Genomic DNA, 14,185 nt, shown 5'->3' on the forward strand with positions numbered 1-14,185 from the left:
TTAACTAAGGATTTATATCATATGATTAGATCCATCAGAAAACCATCAACCCCAAATGCTGCACTTATTTTTTCCCCAGAGATAGACAATAGATTTTCTGTTCTTCAGTTATACATAAGTGAATTCCAGGTTGGATGTGCATTGTGCCATGGTCATTTAGATGTAGTGAATACTTAATATAGACACATAAGCCACTTTACACACTAATCCCTGGTTGCATTAAAGCAGCGGCATCCAATCTTATCCACAAAGGGCCAGTGTGGGTGCAGGTTTTCATTCCAACCAAGCAGAAGCCACACCTGATTCCACCTGTTTAATTAGTTGTTCTTGGCTTTTAGTAGACTCTGGTGTGGCTTCTGTTTGGTTGGAATGAAAACCTGCACCCACACCGGCCCTTTGTGGATAAGATTGGACACCGCTGCATTAAAGGTTATGAGGATTCAGAATCTTATGCAATGCCAGAAATGAATAGGCAAGAGAGAGTTAACCGTGAGAAATTCCTACTGAATGGCATCAACTTTGGGGATATCATAAATAAATCCATCACAAAGTCTTATGAAGACACATTTATTCTTAACACGTGGAACATAGAGTATAAAGATTTCATACTGAATAAATTATATTCATTAAGCCAAAAAACATCAAGATTTTTAGCTACATTTTCTGAAATACAAATATGCAGAATCCATAGCACTTTGGGGTAAGGGATGATTTCTTTAGGAATTGCCTAGATTTGGTTGAATGTAGAGCTCACTTTAGAGCCATAAACATATCAGATTTGACATATTTCTCCACAATGTGAACTTGTGTGTTTGAGTTGACTTATTAAGAGAGAAAATCCCAGATGTACGTGAAGGAAGGGTATTAAATAAACACATGGCAATGCGCAATGAAGAAATCTTGAGTGTAACCTTTAATTAATCAAAGATTAAAAATGGTGAAGAGCGCAATAATGTGTGTGAGAGAGAGAGAGAGAAAGAGCAAAGTGTATTGTACATCATTTACATTGCAGCCTGGACCGCATCTGAAGCTCAAGACCAATCCTAAGAGGTGATTTCTTTGAGGGTCAAGTCATACAATCAAGGGACAAAGAGGTCGGGGTGTTGTACACGATACTTTGGGGAAGAATGTCTTTCCCCTCTCTCTAAATAAGAACAAAAATCATTTTAAAAACTACAGTTTTGCTGCCAAATCAGCATTCTCTCAGTGTGAAACAATATTATTACAGTATGTTTACATCTTGTTACTTTAAGGTGTACAGTACAAAAAAAAAAGTCATACAATATACTGTACAGGCCTTCCATTTACAGATGTCTGTTCACAGCCAATGACCTGGTTCTTGGGCTCATTGTATACATCATCCAAGTTACAAATCATAAGATAAACAAGAGTCTAAAACTGTATAACTTTATAGCCTCCAAATAATAACTAAACAATAGTGTCTGCCAGCCCAGTAAACCCAAAAGTACCAGTGGGCACCTTTAAACCCAAACTCACTGTAAATGTGACAGCAACTTTGGTTAGTTTTATTTTTCATTTCTTAATCTACTTTTCATTTTAATTTAAAAAACATCCTGGCAGCACACTCTCCCAAGGTCATAAGTCATGTATACACATTAGGGTCTCTTCATTTTATTTGTGTTAAATCCACTTTGTGAAATCTTTCCTTTAGAAAGAACCAAGGTAGAAAGAGCAATCAGTGGAATTTGAGGTGATTTTTGCATAAATTAAAAAAAAAAAAAAAAAGGACAGTCAGTTTTTGCTGTTACAATTCACACAGATTTGCGAGGGGGAGAAAGGTCAGCCCCACATTTGTCATGACTGGCCAATCAGAAACAGTACATCACAGATGACGTGGGACACTCCTGAGCTCAGGAGGGGGGATACAGATACGTCCAGTAGCCGCGACTCATACAACATGAACTCAGAGTGGTTCTCTTCTACTTTGGCAAGTGCATGCAGGGCACGGGCAGCCCGTCGCATCATATCCATGCTAGTGGATTCAAAGTGTGGCCCCTGCAAATGCAGCAGTGAAGCCTGGCTCTGTTGGAATTGTGTGGCTGCTAGACTGTCCTCCAGAAACCCCAGGAGGTTCCCTATACTGCCTTTCTGCACAGCAATGGCCCGAGCTGCCAGGCTGTCACCCTGGGCCAGGTTGGCCAACAGCACCACTGCCATTTCCCGGCACACAGGTACCTTACGGTCACCAATCAAGCGTACCAGAGAACTGTAGAATTTCTCCAGTCGACTGAAGGGTGGCGTGGCCAAAATGAGGTCAACATTATTGTCCTGGATGCTGAGCTTGCTAAGAGTCTCAAGAACCACTGTCTGAGGGGAAACTGTTCCATTAAGCCCCAACGTAGGGAAGGGATCAGTGGCTTCTGCTGATGGGCAGACAGCCCAGTGGAGAAGGCCATCGAGCAGGGGAAGGCAGATACTCTCGGGGTACTTTGACAGGTCCAGCTGGCCAGAGATGTTTGCCAATGTGACCAGACAGTTTTCTCGCAGAACCTCCAGACAGTCCCACCACCATTCATCTTGTTCACAGCTGACTCCTTCATCCTCCTCATCCTCTTTCTCATAGGTAACAGGGGCCTCCTTGCGTTCAGGATGCCGGTGGTGCAGGAGTACCACACGGCCCAGTATAAGTAGCAGGCCTGGGTGTTTAGACATTTCACTGTCATTGCCAGGGACGAAGGACAGACTGCGGACAATGTTAGAGACACATATGCAGCGGCGGGCTAGTGAGTCTTGCCACTCTGACAAAGTGCACAATGGGGATTCATCCTTGCTGTATGGCTCATCCTCAAGGATCTTATTTCTGCTGATATGCTGTGATCGGGCAGACAGAAACTTGCTCTTATCCTCCCCATTCTCCGTACCATTCTGCAAGGATTCTTCAGCCGCTGATGCTGACAAACCAGACAACACATCATCAACGGTGGAAATAATAGTAGCAGGTGCATTGACGATAGCTGTGGCATTCTCCTCCTCATATTGATTGCCTAAGGAATGCTGAGAATCCTGTTGCTGCCCATTTTGCTGGTGTTGTATTCTTTTCTCATTCATGCTTTTGTTCCCAGTTGCCAGGTCTGTGACTGGAGGTGCCTCTTTTTTCACGGTCATGCATTTCACAGGTTTTAGCAGCTCCATCTTGCGCTCAAAATGAGTTTGGATGTGCTCCGTGGTGTCTCCTCCACCAACACTCCAATGAATCAGCCCACTGTCAAAACTCTGTCGTCTACCCAACTTGCCCGTGCGTCCAATGAAAAATGGGTCTTTCTTCCACACTACCTTAATGGGAAGCTTATCAAATTTGCTAGCCTGTTTGAGATTTTCCTGTACTGCATGACTGTCTTGCAAGGGGGAAGATAATTCATGCTTATTAGATGAAGACATTTCTCCTTCTTTTTCTTCTTCATACGTTTCACTGGAATTCCAGTCATGCATAAGCTCATTCTTCTCATGCTTGACTTGGATCTGGGATGTATGTTGGCTACACTTCTCCTCACTGTCCACTTCTTCATCCATTTGCTCTACTTCTGGGACTTCTTCATCAGACACATCGGTGTCGGCAGCATCCGGGTCGATCAATGTTCGCTGCCCAGGATCTCCGACCTCATATTCTTTCAAAATACCAAAAATTTCAATGAGACATCTACGGAAGTACTCCACTATTAGTTCAAGGAAGCCAGGAAGCTGAAAGAAAATAAAACATGATGAGACTAAATTCAAACACCCATTTGATGCTTTTCTTCCTGAGGCACTTTAATCCATGTTTGATGCATTGTAATATGCTCAGTATGGCAGACGTGGCATGCACATCTCACCTGACACAGACCGAAGGTGGAAATGCTATTATCATCATAAAGAAGAATACTGATGGTGTCTAAGGCCCAAGTACTCTCTGCCAGCAATCCTGATTTGAGGGACATCATGACTTTCCAGGCTTCTGGTGTTCCTACATAAATATACATTTATATATAGAAATGCACAAAAACAAAGATGAAACAATTGACATACACCTCACCCACCTATAGCAAAGTGTTGAAATAGTCACAGCTACTTACCAATTTCTTTCATCGTGAGTCGGCGGCGTGATTTGAGGATGGGCTGGGTTGCCTCCATAGACCCTAGAGGAAAGGCTGTGTCTCTCCTTACCATAGGAGGCTGTAGTGGTGACTGGGCTATGTGTGAGGCTGGGACTTGAGGTCCAGGCTTCTGAATCTTTATCCCAGTATGCATATATGTGGTCTTGCTGGGAGATGTGCTGTTCTCCATGGTACTTGGCATGGGTGCTGGACTTGATACCTGTGGAATGTGATTTTGAGAGGACTGAAAATTGGACTGCAACGTTCTAGATATGGGTGGGCCAGAACCACCAGGTCCATAAGGAGGCTGCCTCTGGTTCACATGACCAGGCCATGGACCTTCATGAGTCATTCGCTGGTCTGAAGGTAACATTTGGTCTTCAGAACGGTTCATGGCATGGTACCCTGGACCTTGAGTGGAAACTCCGGGAGGTCCCTGACGACTGGGGTAGTTGGAATAGTTCATGTCATTTCTGCCTTGCCACATGGGGCCTTGGGTCCCATCAGGGACAGATGACAAGGGGCTGGCCATCATCTGGGGTGGCAAGGAGGCCTGAGAGTTAGAGCTGCCAGCATTAGGCCCCCTGTCCCTCACATAACCGAAAGGAAATGGACTCTGTGGACCAGGTGGACGTCGATCTGTGCCAGGGTAGGCGTTATATTGGTTGTACATATCCTGCTGGTGTCCACCAGAGGGTTGAGGGCCCTGCTGCTGCTGGCCACTAAATGGATACATTTCCCCCTCATGATGCTTTGCTGGGGGACCATAACCACTATCTCCAGGCCTCTTTTGTGTGTAATTCTGCAAGGTAGAAGTTTGGTAACTTTTAAAGTTTAATCTTTTATAAAGTAGATTATATTCAATAACTCCTTGTTACGTAATCCATATCTTAAATAAAAATAGGGGCAAATATTACTATACAAACCGGCTGCTGTGGGTAGATTCCAGGCTGTTGATTCGGGTACTGTCCACTAGGGGGTGCACTCTGACCAGGGTACTGATCAACATAAGAATCATGCCTGTAGAAAAAATTAATACGGCTAAGTAATACCCATTTACGTGCGAGGTAATAAACATTACCAACCCAATCAACATGGCAAGAAGCAGTATTAACCTTTGCTGTTGTAGATTAGGTGAATACATTCCTGTGTCTGCACCAGAGGGCATCGGGTTTGGCTGTGGGGCTCCAGGACATATACTGCCATTTGGACTCATACCTGGCTCTTGTCTGTAAGGAGACAAATTGTAAATGTTCATGAATTTATTTTTTTAAACTGCATTATAATACACCGTGATTAACCAGACATCAGTTTCCAGGTTTGTGCATGGCTTTGACAAGTCATCATAACAATGCTTTTGTTTTAACGAAGTATTAAAAGGAAACTCATGCACAGTTGCCCATCAAAATGCCCTTAGAGTCAAGATCCAGACATGGGTCCAGAGAGCATGGGGTTTGGCTCTGGAGCCCAGGACCCATACTGCCATCTGGACTAATGTTTGGTTCTTGTCTGTAAAGACACTTTAAAGGTCAACTACAGTGAGGAAAATAAGTATTTGAACACCCTGCCATTTTGCAAGTTCTCCCACTTAGAAATTATGGAGGAGTCTGAAATTGTCATCGTAGGTGCATGTCCACTGTGAGAGACATAATCTAAAAAAAAAATCCAGAAATCACAATGTATGATTTGTTTAACTATTTATTTGTACGATACAGCTGCAAATAAGTATTTGAACACCTGAGAAAATCAATGTTAATATTTGGTACAGTAGCCTTTGTTTGCAATTACAGAGGTCAAACGTTTCCTGTAGTTTTTCACCAGGTTTGCACACACTGCAGGAGGGATTTTGGCCCACTCCTCCACACAGATCTTCTCAAGATCAGTCAGATTTCTGGCCTGTCGCTGAGAAACACAGAGTTTGAGCTCCCTCCAAAGATTCTCTATTGGGTTTAGGTCTGGAGACTGGCTAGGCCACGCCAGAACCTTGATATGCTTCTTACAGAGCCACTCCTTGGTTATCCTGGCTGTGTGCTTCGGGTCATTGTCATGTTGGCAGACCCAGCCTCGACCCATCTTCAATGCTCTAACTAAGGGAAGGAGGTTGTTCCCCAAAATCTCGCAATACATGGCCCCGGTCATCCTCTCCTTAATACAGTGAAGTCGCCCTGTCCCATGTGCAGAAAAACACCCCCAAAGCATGATGCTACCACCCCCATGCTTCACAGTAGGGATGGTGTTCTTGGGATGGTACTCATCATTCTTCTTCCTCCAAACACGTTTAGTGGAATTATGACCAAAAAGTTCTATTTTGGTCTCATCTGACCACATGACTTTCTCCCATGACTCCTCTGGATCATCCAAATGGTCATTGGCAAACTGAAGACGGGCCTGGACATGTGCTGGTTTAAGCAGCGGAACCTTCCGTGCCATGCATGATTTCAAACCATGACGTCTTAGTGTATTATCAACAGTAACCTTGGAAACGGTGGTCCCAGCTTTTTTCAGGTCATTGACCAGCTCCTCCCGTGTAGTTCTGGGCTGATTTCTCAACTTTCTTAGGATCATTGAGACCCCACGAGGTGAGGTCTTGCATGGAGCCCCAGTCCGAGGGAGATTGACAGTCATGTTTAGCTTCTTCCATTTTCTAATGATTGCTCCAACAGTGGACCAAGCTGTTTGGTAATTTCCCTGTAGCCCTTTCCAGCCTTGTGGAGGTGTACAATTTTGTCTCTAGTGTCTTTGGACAGCTCTTTGGTCTTGGCCATGTTAGTAGTTGGATTCTTACTGATTGTATGGGGTGGACAGGTGTCTTTATGCAGCTAACAACCTCAAACAGGTTCATTTAATTTAGGATAATAAATGGAGTGGAGGTGGATATTTTAAAGGCAGACTAACAGGTCTTTGAGGGTCAGAATTCTAGCTGATAGGCAGGTGTTCAAATACTTATTTGCAGCTATATCATACAAATAAATAGTTAAAAAATCATATATTGTGATTTCTGGATTTTTTTTTAGATTATGTGTCTCACAGTGGACATGCACCCACGATGACAATTTCGGACCCCTCCATGATTTCCAAGTGGGAGAACTTGCAAAATAGCAGAGTGTTCAAATACTTATTTTCCTCACTGTATACATATTTTTCCTTTATTCTGTTTTTGTAGCACTGTACATCTTAAAGCATTACAAGTCACTCTTGATGTACAAAGGAGCAAAGTGTTGAATGAAATACTTATTTTTCCTGGATTAAACAGAGTATTTCATTCAAGTATGATTAAGTATTCCATTTTGTACTTTTAAGTATACAGTGTACACAATTACTTTGTAAAAATATATATATATATTGGTATTGTTAAATGCAAGTATTGTACTACATTGTGACTTAGTGAGCACATGGTCACACAAGTGTCATACAGCATCTCAGCAAGTATCTCATACCTTCGTTCATATCCTGGTCCATATGGTCCGTACTGTTGTCTGTGACCCAACTGCATGTTACCAGTAGGTCCTGGAGGGCCTCTGTTATATTGTTCACTCATTCCACCACTGGGGCCTTGTCCCAGATTCTTAAACTGCTCACCCACTAAATGTAAATCAGATGCAAAGTGATACGACATTCTCAGACATTCTACTATTTGATCTTGTGTAGTTGTAAGCAATAATACTAGAAATAACAGCCAAAATTCTTACCTTTCCTCATACCACCAAAAGGGTCCTTATTAGGCTCGTATTGTCCTAATCGACCTATTAGATCAGGTGGGCCCCCCATTCCGGGCTGGAAGTTAGAGTTAGGAGTCAGTGAACTCCGTCTAGCAAAGTTAGGATCTCCACCATCAGCAAACGGGTCTTGAACATTCACACTGCTCCTGTTTAAAGATCGGTCAGAAACTTTATGTACTCCACTAAATACTTCTTTACTACTGATCAGCCTACTATAATGAGCAGAGTCACATTTTGGACATACCGCACACCCGGCATTGGGGGCATCTGGCTGTGGGGTGTTGACGCAGGGGTAGGGGGTTTCAGATCATTTCCTTCAGCCATAGAGCTGCTAGTTGACTGTGGAGTATGAGGGCCCTGTAAAGATCCAGATCCCGCTGGAGAAATATACAGAAACACCAGTAATAATCATAGGCAAGTGTTTTCTGGAATACAGTTTATGATGCACCAACAACCAGATCATAAATTCACAGATCATATGTTTTCCTTTATTCTGATGTTTGGAGGGAACGTTATTAATCTAGATTGATTTGATCGTTTCAGTAATACTGTGCCATCCCCTATCCCATATTATACTATACAGCATCTAAGCATGAATAAATGCAGTCTGCAAATATACATTCCACTTAAACCACACAGACGTTTATCTGTTGAACACAATAAGGTTGTTGGCTCCAGAATTAATCAGCACCCTTAGCAATAATGGGAAAAAATAAACAACATTTATTTTGTGGTTAATTGTATTGTTTTTTTTTTGTTGTTGGTTACGCTGAAAATGAGAGAAAACTAATCCTTCTAAAAAAAAATATCAAGGAAATTTCAACAAAAACATGTCAAACTTTTTGCCTTGACCAAGTGTGCACTAACCTGGAGAGGGTGGCTGTACCTTCACCTGGTTCTTTTTGGGGTCGTTGTTAAAAATATCTGGAGGTGGATCCTCACCACGCTCAATCTTGCACTCGAAGGCATAAAGACACTGAATGTACTGCTTCTTTAGTGAGCTAGCTGCACTACTAGAGGTCCCAACGTTCAGGTTAGTTGCCAGCTCCCTCCACTTTTTATTCTTATTCACCTATAAATCAGACAAAGATAGATATGATGACAGGCATGCCAGAGTGTCAAAATAACAATGACAAATACATGTTTGTTTTTTTTAAATCACAGAGTATACGAATGGCCAAATTCATCATATAACTCAGCATCCATACAAACTCACAACCTTTGAAAAATCTAATTTTATAATCTGGCCCACTAAACAGCAGACAGTGAGATATGGCCAGAACTCCATGGAGGAAGAAAATGTTAAGTTACTATCCTAACTAAACAAGATTTACACAGTTATCATTCTAATATGACTGAGGAGATTAGGGAGGTAGGTCACAGGACAACTACCAGGCCTGTTTCTGAGTGTTTCAAAGCCAAAAACCTGAACAAGTTTTAATGTTCCTGCTTGAAACTTGACATCAATCTCAATAGCAAGTTATGCAAAAATAAATAAGATACTGCACCTTTAAATGTCAGTAATACTGAGCATCAATTAAAAACATTTACTGGTTTCAAATCTGTCTTTCACAGTTTCAGTTGTAATGCGACAAAATGTGTTCATGTATTCATGAGTGGAACTTAACTGAACACTACCTTCTAGTGACTATTAGATTATACTATTTTATATATATAAAAACAAACAAATGTTCCTTGTCATTTGTGTGTATGCACACGGACCTGTGTAAGGCCACCGATCTCTTTAACGGATATATAGAGGCGGAAGAGGTCGAGAGGTTTCCGTCCCACTGCTGGCAGGTTGGTCATGCCCATGGCTTTCTCCTCAGCAAAGGCCAGGTAACGGTCCACCCAGATCTTCCTCCCTGGCTCGGTGCCCAGCTCATAAAGCCGAGTTATTTTCTCATTTGTGGTGGTGGAAGAGTTTGACTTCTACAGAGGCAACAGTACAGAGAACAAAAAACTTAATTCAAATCATGAAGAAATCTTTAAAATGTGAAAAATAAACACTATGTTAACTCAACCCTGTGCAATAGTATTACTGTTTGACATTCTCATGGCAATTTACCTTTTTTGATTCAGCTTTAGGAGTCCCTTCAACTTTATTATTCATCTTTTGGTTTTGGTTAACCTTTTCCATGCCAAATTCTGGGCTTGGAGTCATGCCTGGAAGACAAAAAGGAACATCTGTGCACTATATGCATTGGCATTTGAGTACCGATTCCAGTGAGCATCATAACAGACAACCTCCAGCAAATCTTCAAGATTCCATCATTTTTAATAAACAGTACAGTAAAATAATTACAGTAAAACTTGGTTGGTTGGGTTTTTAATGTTCAAAGTGTTCTCATACACAGTTATCTTTTGCATAAGACAATTGCTCTGGTCAGTAAAAGGATGGGAGGATAAAACTGGAGACAGGATTAGCCACTGTAGATGTTCACTTTCGGCCTTGTCATGCAACTTATGAAGGTAGAAATGGACCTGGTCTCCGTTCCTCTCTAATTAAATGTCTGAAAGCCTACAAAGACCCCCAAATTTACTCCTGTATTTCTCCAGAACTTCTGCAAATTAAATTCACCTACTGATAACATCCTATATCCAGATTTATTCTTACATCACTTGCTTCTTACTGAAACATTATTCCAGTGTAAAATTGTAAAAATGTTAATAGATTTCTGAACTTCCAGATTTCTGTACAGCTCTGGAGCTCACCTGCTGAGTTGTTGGCCACATTGCCTCCCATGGGATACGGTCCTGCCTGGTTCATCATACCATGCATGCTGTTAATAGGTGGTGCATATGGAGACCCAGCTCCCATCATCCCCTGGTTCATCCCAGGATAACCAGGAGGCCTGGAAAAAGCAAGTTATTCAAAAGAAAAGAAAGCATGACTACCCGTAAATAACTGTACATAATGATGAACCTTATAATCTGTCTTCAGAAACAGTTTCAATAGCAATTATTTGCCTGAACATACTTGGGAACTCTGAGACACATCACATGATGCACAGTGGAATTGCACCAATGTTTTTCTTCAAGAAGTAATTCTGCAACACTGACATTTCAAATGAAAATGTGAACATTTATCGCCTTATTTAGGTCATGTTTTAGGCTCTAGAACAGAAAACATTACCTAACATGCCAGTATCAGTTGCAGATGCTGCATGTCTTCAGCTAAATCACAAACCCAATAAAGAAATGTTCTTGCATCTCCACTGAATGACAAACCAAAGCACCATAGCTCCTGCTTGAAATGTGCAATTCAATTCTATTTTTTAAGTACGTTTGCTTTTAACAAGCGACGTGAATCGAGAATTATATCACAATTTAACATCATGAATTTCCACCAGGATCAATCAGAGTTTAGCATCAAGTCAATCATACTTTAATTAATCGGTTAATTATTGTTAATTGGTTTCTGCTGCTTGTGTGTTAATGAAAGAAGCAACAAGTCCACTAGAGGGGCAACAATGAAATGACCCCCAAAACATGAATGGTTTTACAGGTGGAGGCCATTTTTCCTTTCCTCATACTATTTTTTACTACTTTTGCATTTGGCCAGGATCAGGGTCACTACTGGTAGGATGAGGCGATACCTCCTCCAGGATGGCACATCAATACATGCCATTGGCAGAAGGTTTGCTGATTTGCAAATAACATTAAATATATAGTTAGCTGAAGGCCTTTTATTAGATACAGTTTGTACATTTTACAAACCAAATCATTTAGCTATCGTTGAGTAAATCGCTTCTTGCTCCAGGATCCTACCTGTGTATTGAGTTCGACGGACCATGCTGTAGGCCTGCTGAGGTTGGATCTTGGGGCTTTCTGTTCATGCTAGGGGGAGGGCACATGCCTGAAGCAACTTGAGGTGGTATGCCACCCATGTTGGGACTCATGCCTGGACCAGGACCGGGACCATATGGCCTCGAGCCCATCTGTCCTGGACCCATGCGTCCAGGAGGCATTCCACTATAGGCACCCCCTCCTCCCTGTCCCGACATGGGATTTATGGGACTGCCCATGCTTGGACCACCAGGATAGTTAGGGCCAGGCATGCTACCGTACCCAGGCTGCCTTGGGTAGCCTGTGGGAAAGAGTGTCAACTGTAAAGGGAGTCCAAGTAGACAGATGTATGAACAGCAGACATAATTAGCAGGCAGAGAGCTGACTTTGGCTCCTTGGTCTCAGAGAGCAGCAATAAAATTGAGCAACTGACATTAGCCATGTGAGTGTATGCAGAATGGTCTTACAGTCTAAAGCAACAGCCACTGAAAGATCTCTCCTAAAACATTGGGAACATCTGATTAACCTTAATGTTAAATGTCTAAAGACTAATTCAAATGACTGGACACTGGGGATGTAATAACATAATTTAAACTGATGCATCAATTTCAAATGCAAAGAATAATTGACCAGCCATATTTATCTGCCTCACATAACCCCACAGAAGCCATATTTATCTGCCTCACATAACCCCACAGAAGGATGACGCTTTTAATTGATGTTCCTGTTATCTCTCCTCGCTCCTCACACTGCACCCCGCTCCCTCAGATCTACCAGCACTGCTTCACTGGTCCAACCATCTCTCAGGGTACACAGCAAGAGTCCTTTCTGTTCTGGCACCGAGGTGGTGGAATGAACTTCTTCTAGATGTCTGAACAGCTGAATCCCTGGCTGTCTTCTAACGGGATGCACTTATTTCCAGGGATTTCAGAATAGTGTAACAGATATTGCATCATCGGGTAGGCGTGGCCTATTTGATAACCTAAAACTAACCTTAATCGTAGTTTTTGGTTGTTTATTTGTTTTCGAAAATAAATCTACCTGAATGACTTTTGTAATTCGTAGTATGCTGTTTTTTTGTTTTTTTTTTGAAAGCTGGCGTTTTCCCATGACCTCCGGAAACACGCCCACTTTACGTCGTGGTAACGAAACCCCTGGAATTTAGTGAATGCCATCTTCTAACGCCAGGTGAAGACCTACTTCTTCCTGAAACACCGGAACTTGCACCTTTGCCCTTGATTGTTTTATATATATATATATATATATATATATATACACACACATATATATATATATATATATATATATATATATATATATATATACATACATACATACACACATACACACATACATATATATACACACATACATACATACGTACATATATGTACATGTATATACATCAACATTTTTTGGTTGTGGTATCCTAAGTCTGTGCCCTAGTGAACCAGTGTTAATGTATTTATCGATAGAGACTTTACCCTCTTGGGTCCACATTTTCTCCTCTTTCCATCATTCATAGTCATACACGTAATACATCGTTCGAAACTGTGAAGTGTGAGTGCCTTCATAATAAAACGCTGTGCATTTGGCAAATAAAGAAAATAACCTGGGTGTGCATTCAGACATCTCTGTGTCCTTGACCATCTTCCTGAAATACGTTACAAACATGAACTGATAACTCCGCCAATACTTATCACACAAACATGATACACATGTCTAATGAAAGCCTGAAATGTCTATTTTAAATGAGGTAAAGCAAATATTGTCTTTTTGTGTAATCTGTATGTAAGTAAAGAGAGGTACAGTTTTTCTGGCTCGACCTCATTAGCACTAATGTGATCCCACCTACCGCGTGCACGCCATTCGTCATTCAACCCGAGCAGGCTATGCAAACAAGATCAACGCCTCCAAACAATGCTATAAGAAGCACAAAGTTTTAACAGATTCATTCACTTATCGACGATAAGAAGAAGGAAGGAAGAGTTCACCATTTCCTCAGATGAAGAGCAGGACTCTGACGACGAACATTTGTATTTTGAAGAGCGACTTGGTCCAGCTGAGGATATAATTTCTGAAGAGTAAGTTTTACTTACCTTTGTTGAAATCTTTTGTGATGTAAAATTATATATACACTGTACTGTATACAGACTATTTGCAAGTAGATATTAAGAGCGACTTTATAGAAACGTCTTGTTCTTATTAAGCTGTATGCTGATTAATGTAATGTGAATATACAATATGTATAGCAATATCACTATTTAGAATATATTCTGACTAGTGTTTATGCCTCAACAAGTCTTGTTTACGTGACTATCTGTTCAGGTGCAAATGTATCGATGTGGTGTCTGAGCTGTAAATGTGACCGGAGATATGTAATGTGTTAATATTTAGTCATAAATATGTCTGGTAATGGCCCGTTAAACATATACAGTGCATCTCTGTACCCAATTATCTTATCTCAGCTATGCTTAACTGCCTTAGTTATTGCTTTATAAGTTTGTTACTGTGGAGAATACATTATACTAATTATTAAAAACTTTTGTAGGAATGTGGCTGCATCACTCGTCTTCACCTGCAACG

General features: G+C 41.4%; 1 protein-coding gene across 3 annotated transcripts in view; it reads right to left on the reverse strand.

The window, feature by feature from the left end:
• Positions 1 to 890: 890 nt before the first annotated feature.
• The window catches only part of arid1ab (AT rich interactive domain 1Ab (SWI-like)), a 59,607-nt gene continuing 46,312 nt past the window's right edge, over positions 891 to 14,185 (reverse strand). For all 3 annotated transcript variants that reach the window (XM_027157412.2, XM_027157411.2, XM_027157410.2), the window contains 13 exons: positions 11,582 to 11,900; positions 10,526 to 10,665; positions 9,879 to 9,976; positions 9,533 to 9,742; positions 8,678 to 8,882; positions 8,055 to 8,187; positions 7,781 to 7,956; positions 7,529 to 7,673; positions 5,207 to 5,320; positions 5,018 to 5,111; positions 4,071 to 4,893; positions 3,831 to 3,961; positions 891 to 3,699 (listed from right to left, as the gene is read on the reverse strand). In XM_027157412.2, coding sequence (XP_027013213.1) covers positions 1,816 to 3,699; positions 3,831 to 3,961; positions 4,071 to 4,893; positions 5,018 to 5,111; positions 5,207 to 5,320; positions 7,529 to 7,673; positions 7,781 to 7,956; positions 8,055 to 8,187; positions 8,678 to 8,882; positions 9,533 to 9,742; positions 9,879 to 9,976; positions 10,526 to 10,665; positions 11,582 to 11,900 — 4,472 coding nt within the window. In that variant the 3' untranslated portion in view covers positions 891 to 1,815. The remainder of the gene's footprint in view (positions 3,700 to 3,830; positions 3,962 to 4,070; positions 4,894 to 5,017; positions 5,112 to 5,206; positions 5,321 to 7,528; positions 7,674 to 7,780; positions 7,957 to 8,054; positions 8,188 to 8,677; positions 8,883 to 9,532; positions 9,743 to 9,878; positions 9,977 to 10,525; positions 10,666 to 11,581; positions 11,901 to 14,185) is intronic.

The sequence above is a fragment of the Tachysurus fulvidraco genome, chromosome 7 (genome assembly GCF_022655615.1).
Source record: "Tachysurus fulvidraco isolate hzauxx_2018 chromosome 7, HZAU_PFXX_2.0, whole genome shotgun sequence".
Lineage (NCBI taxonomy): Eukaryota > Metazoa > Chordata > Actinopteri > Siluriformes > Bagridae > Tachysurus > Tachysurus fulvidraco.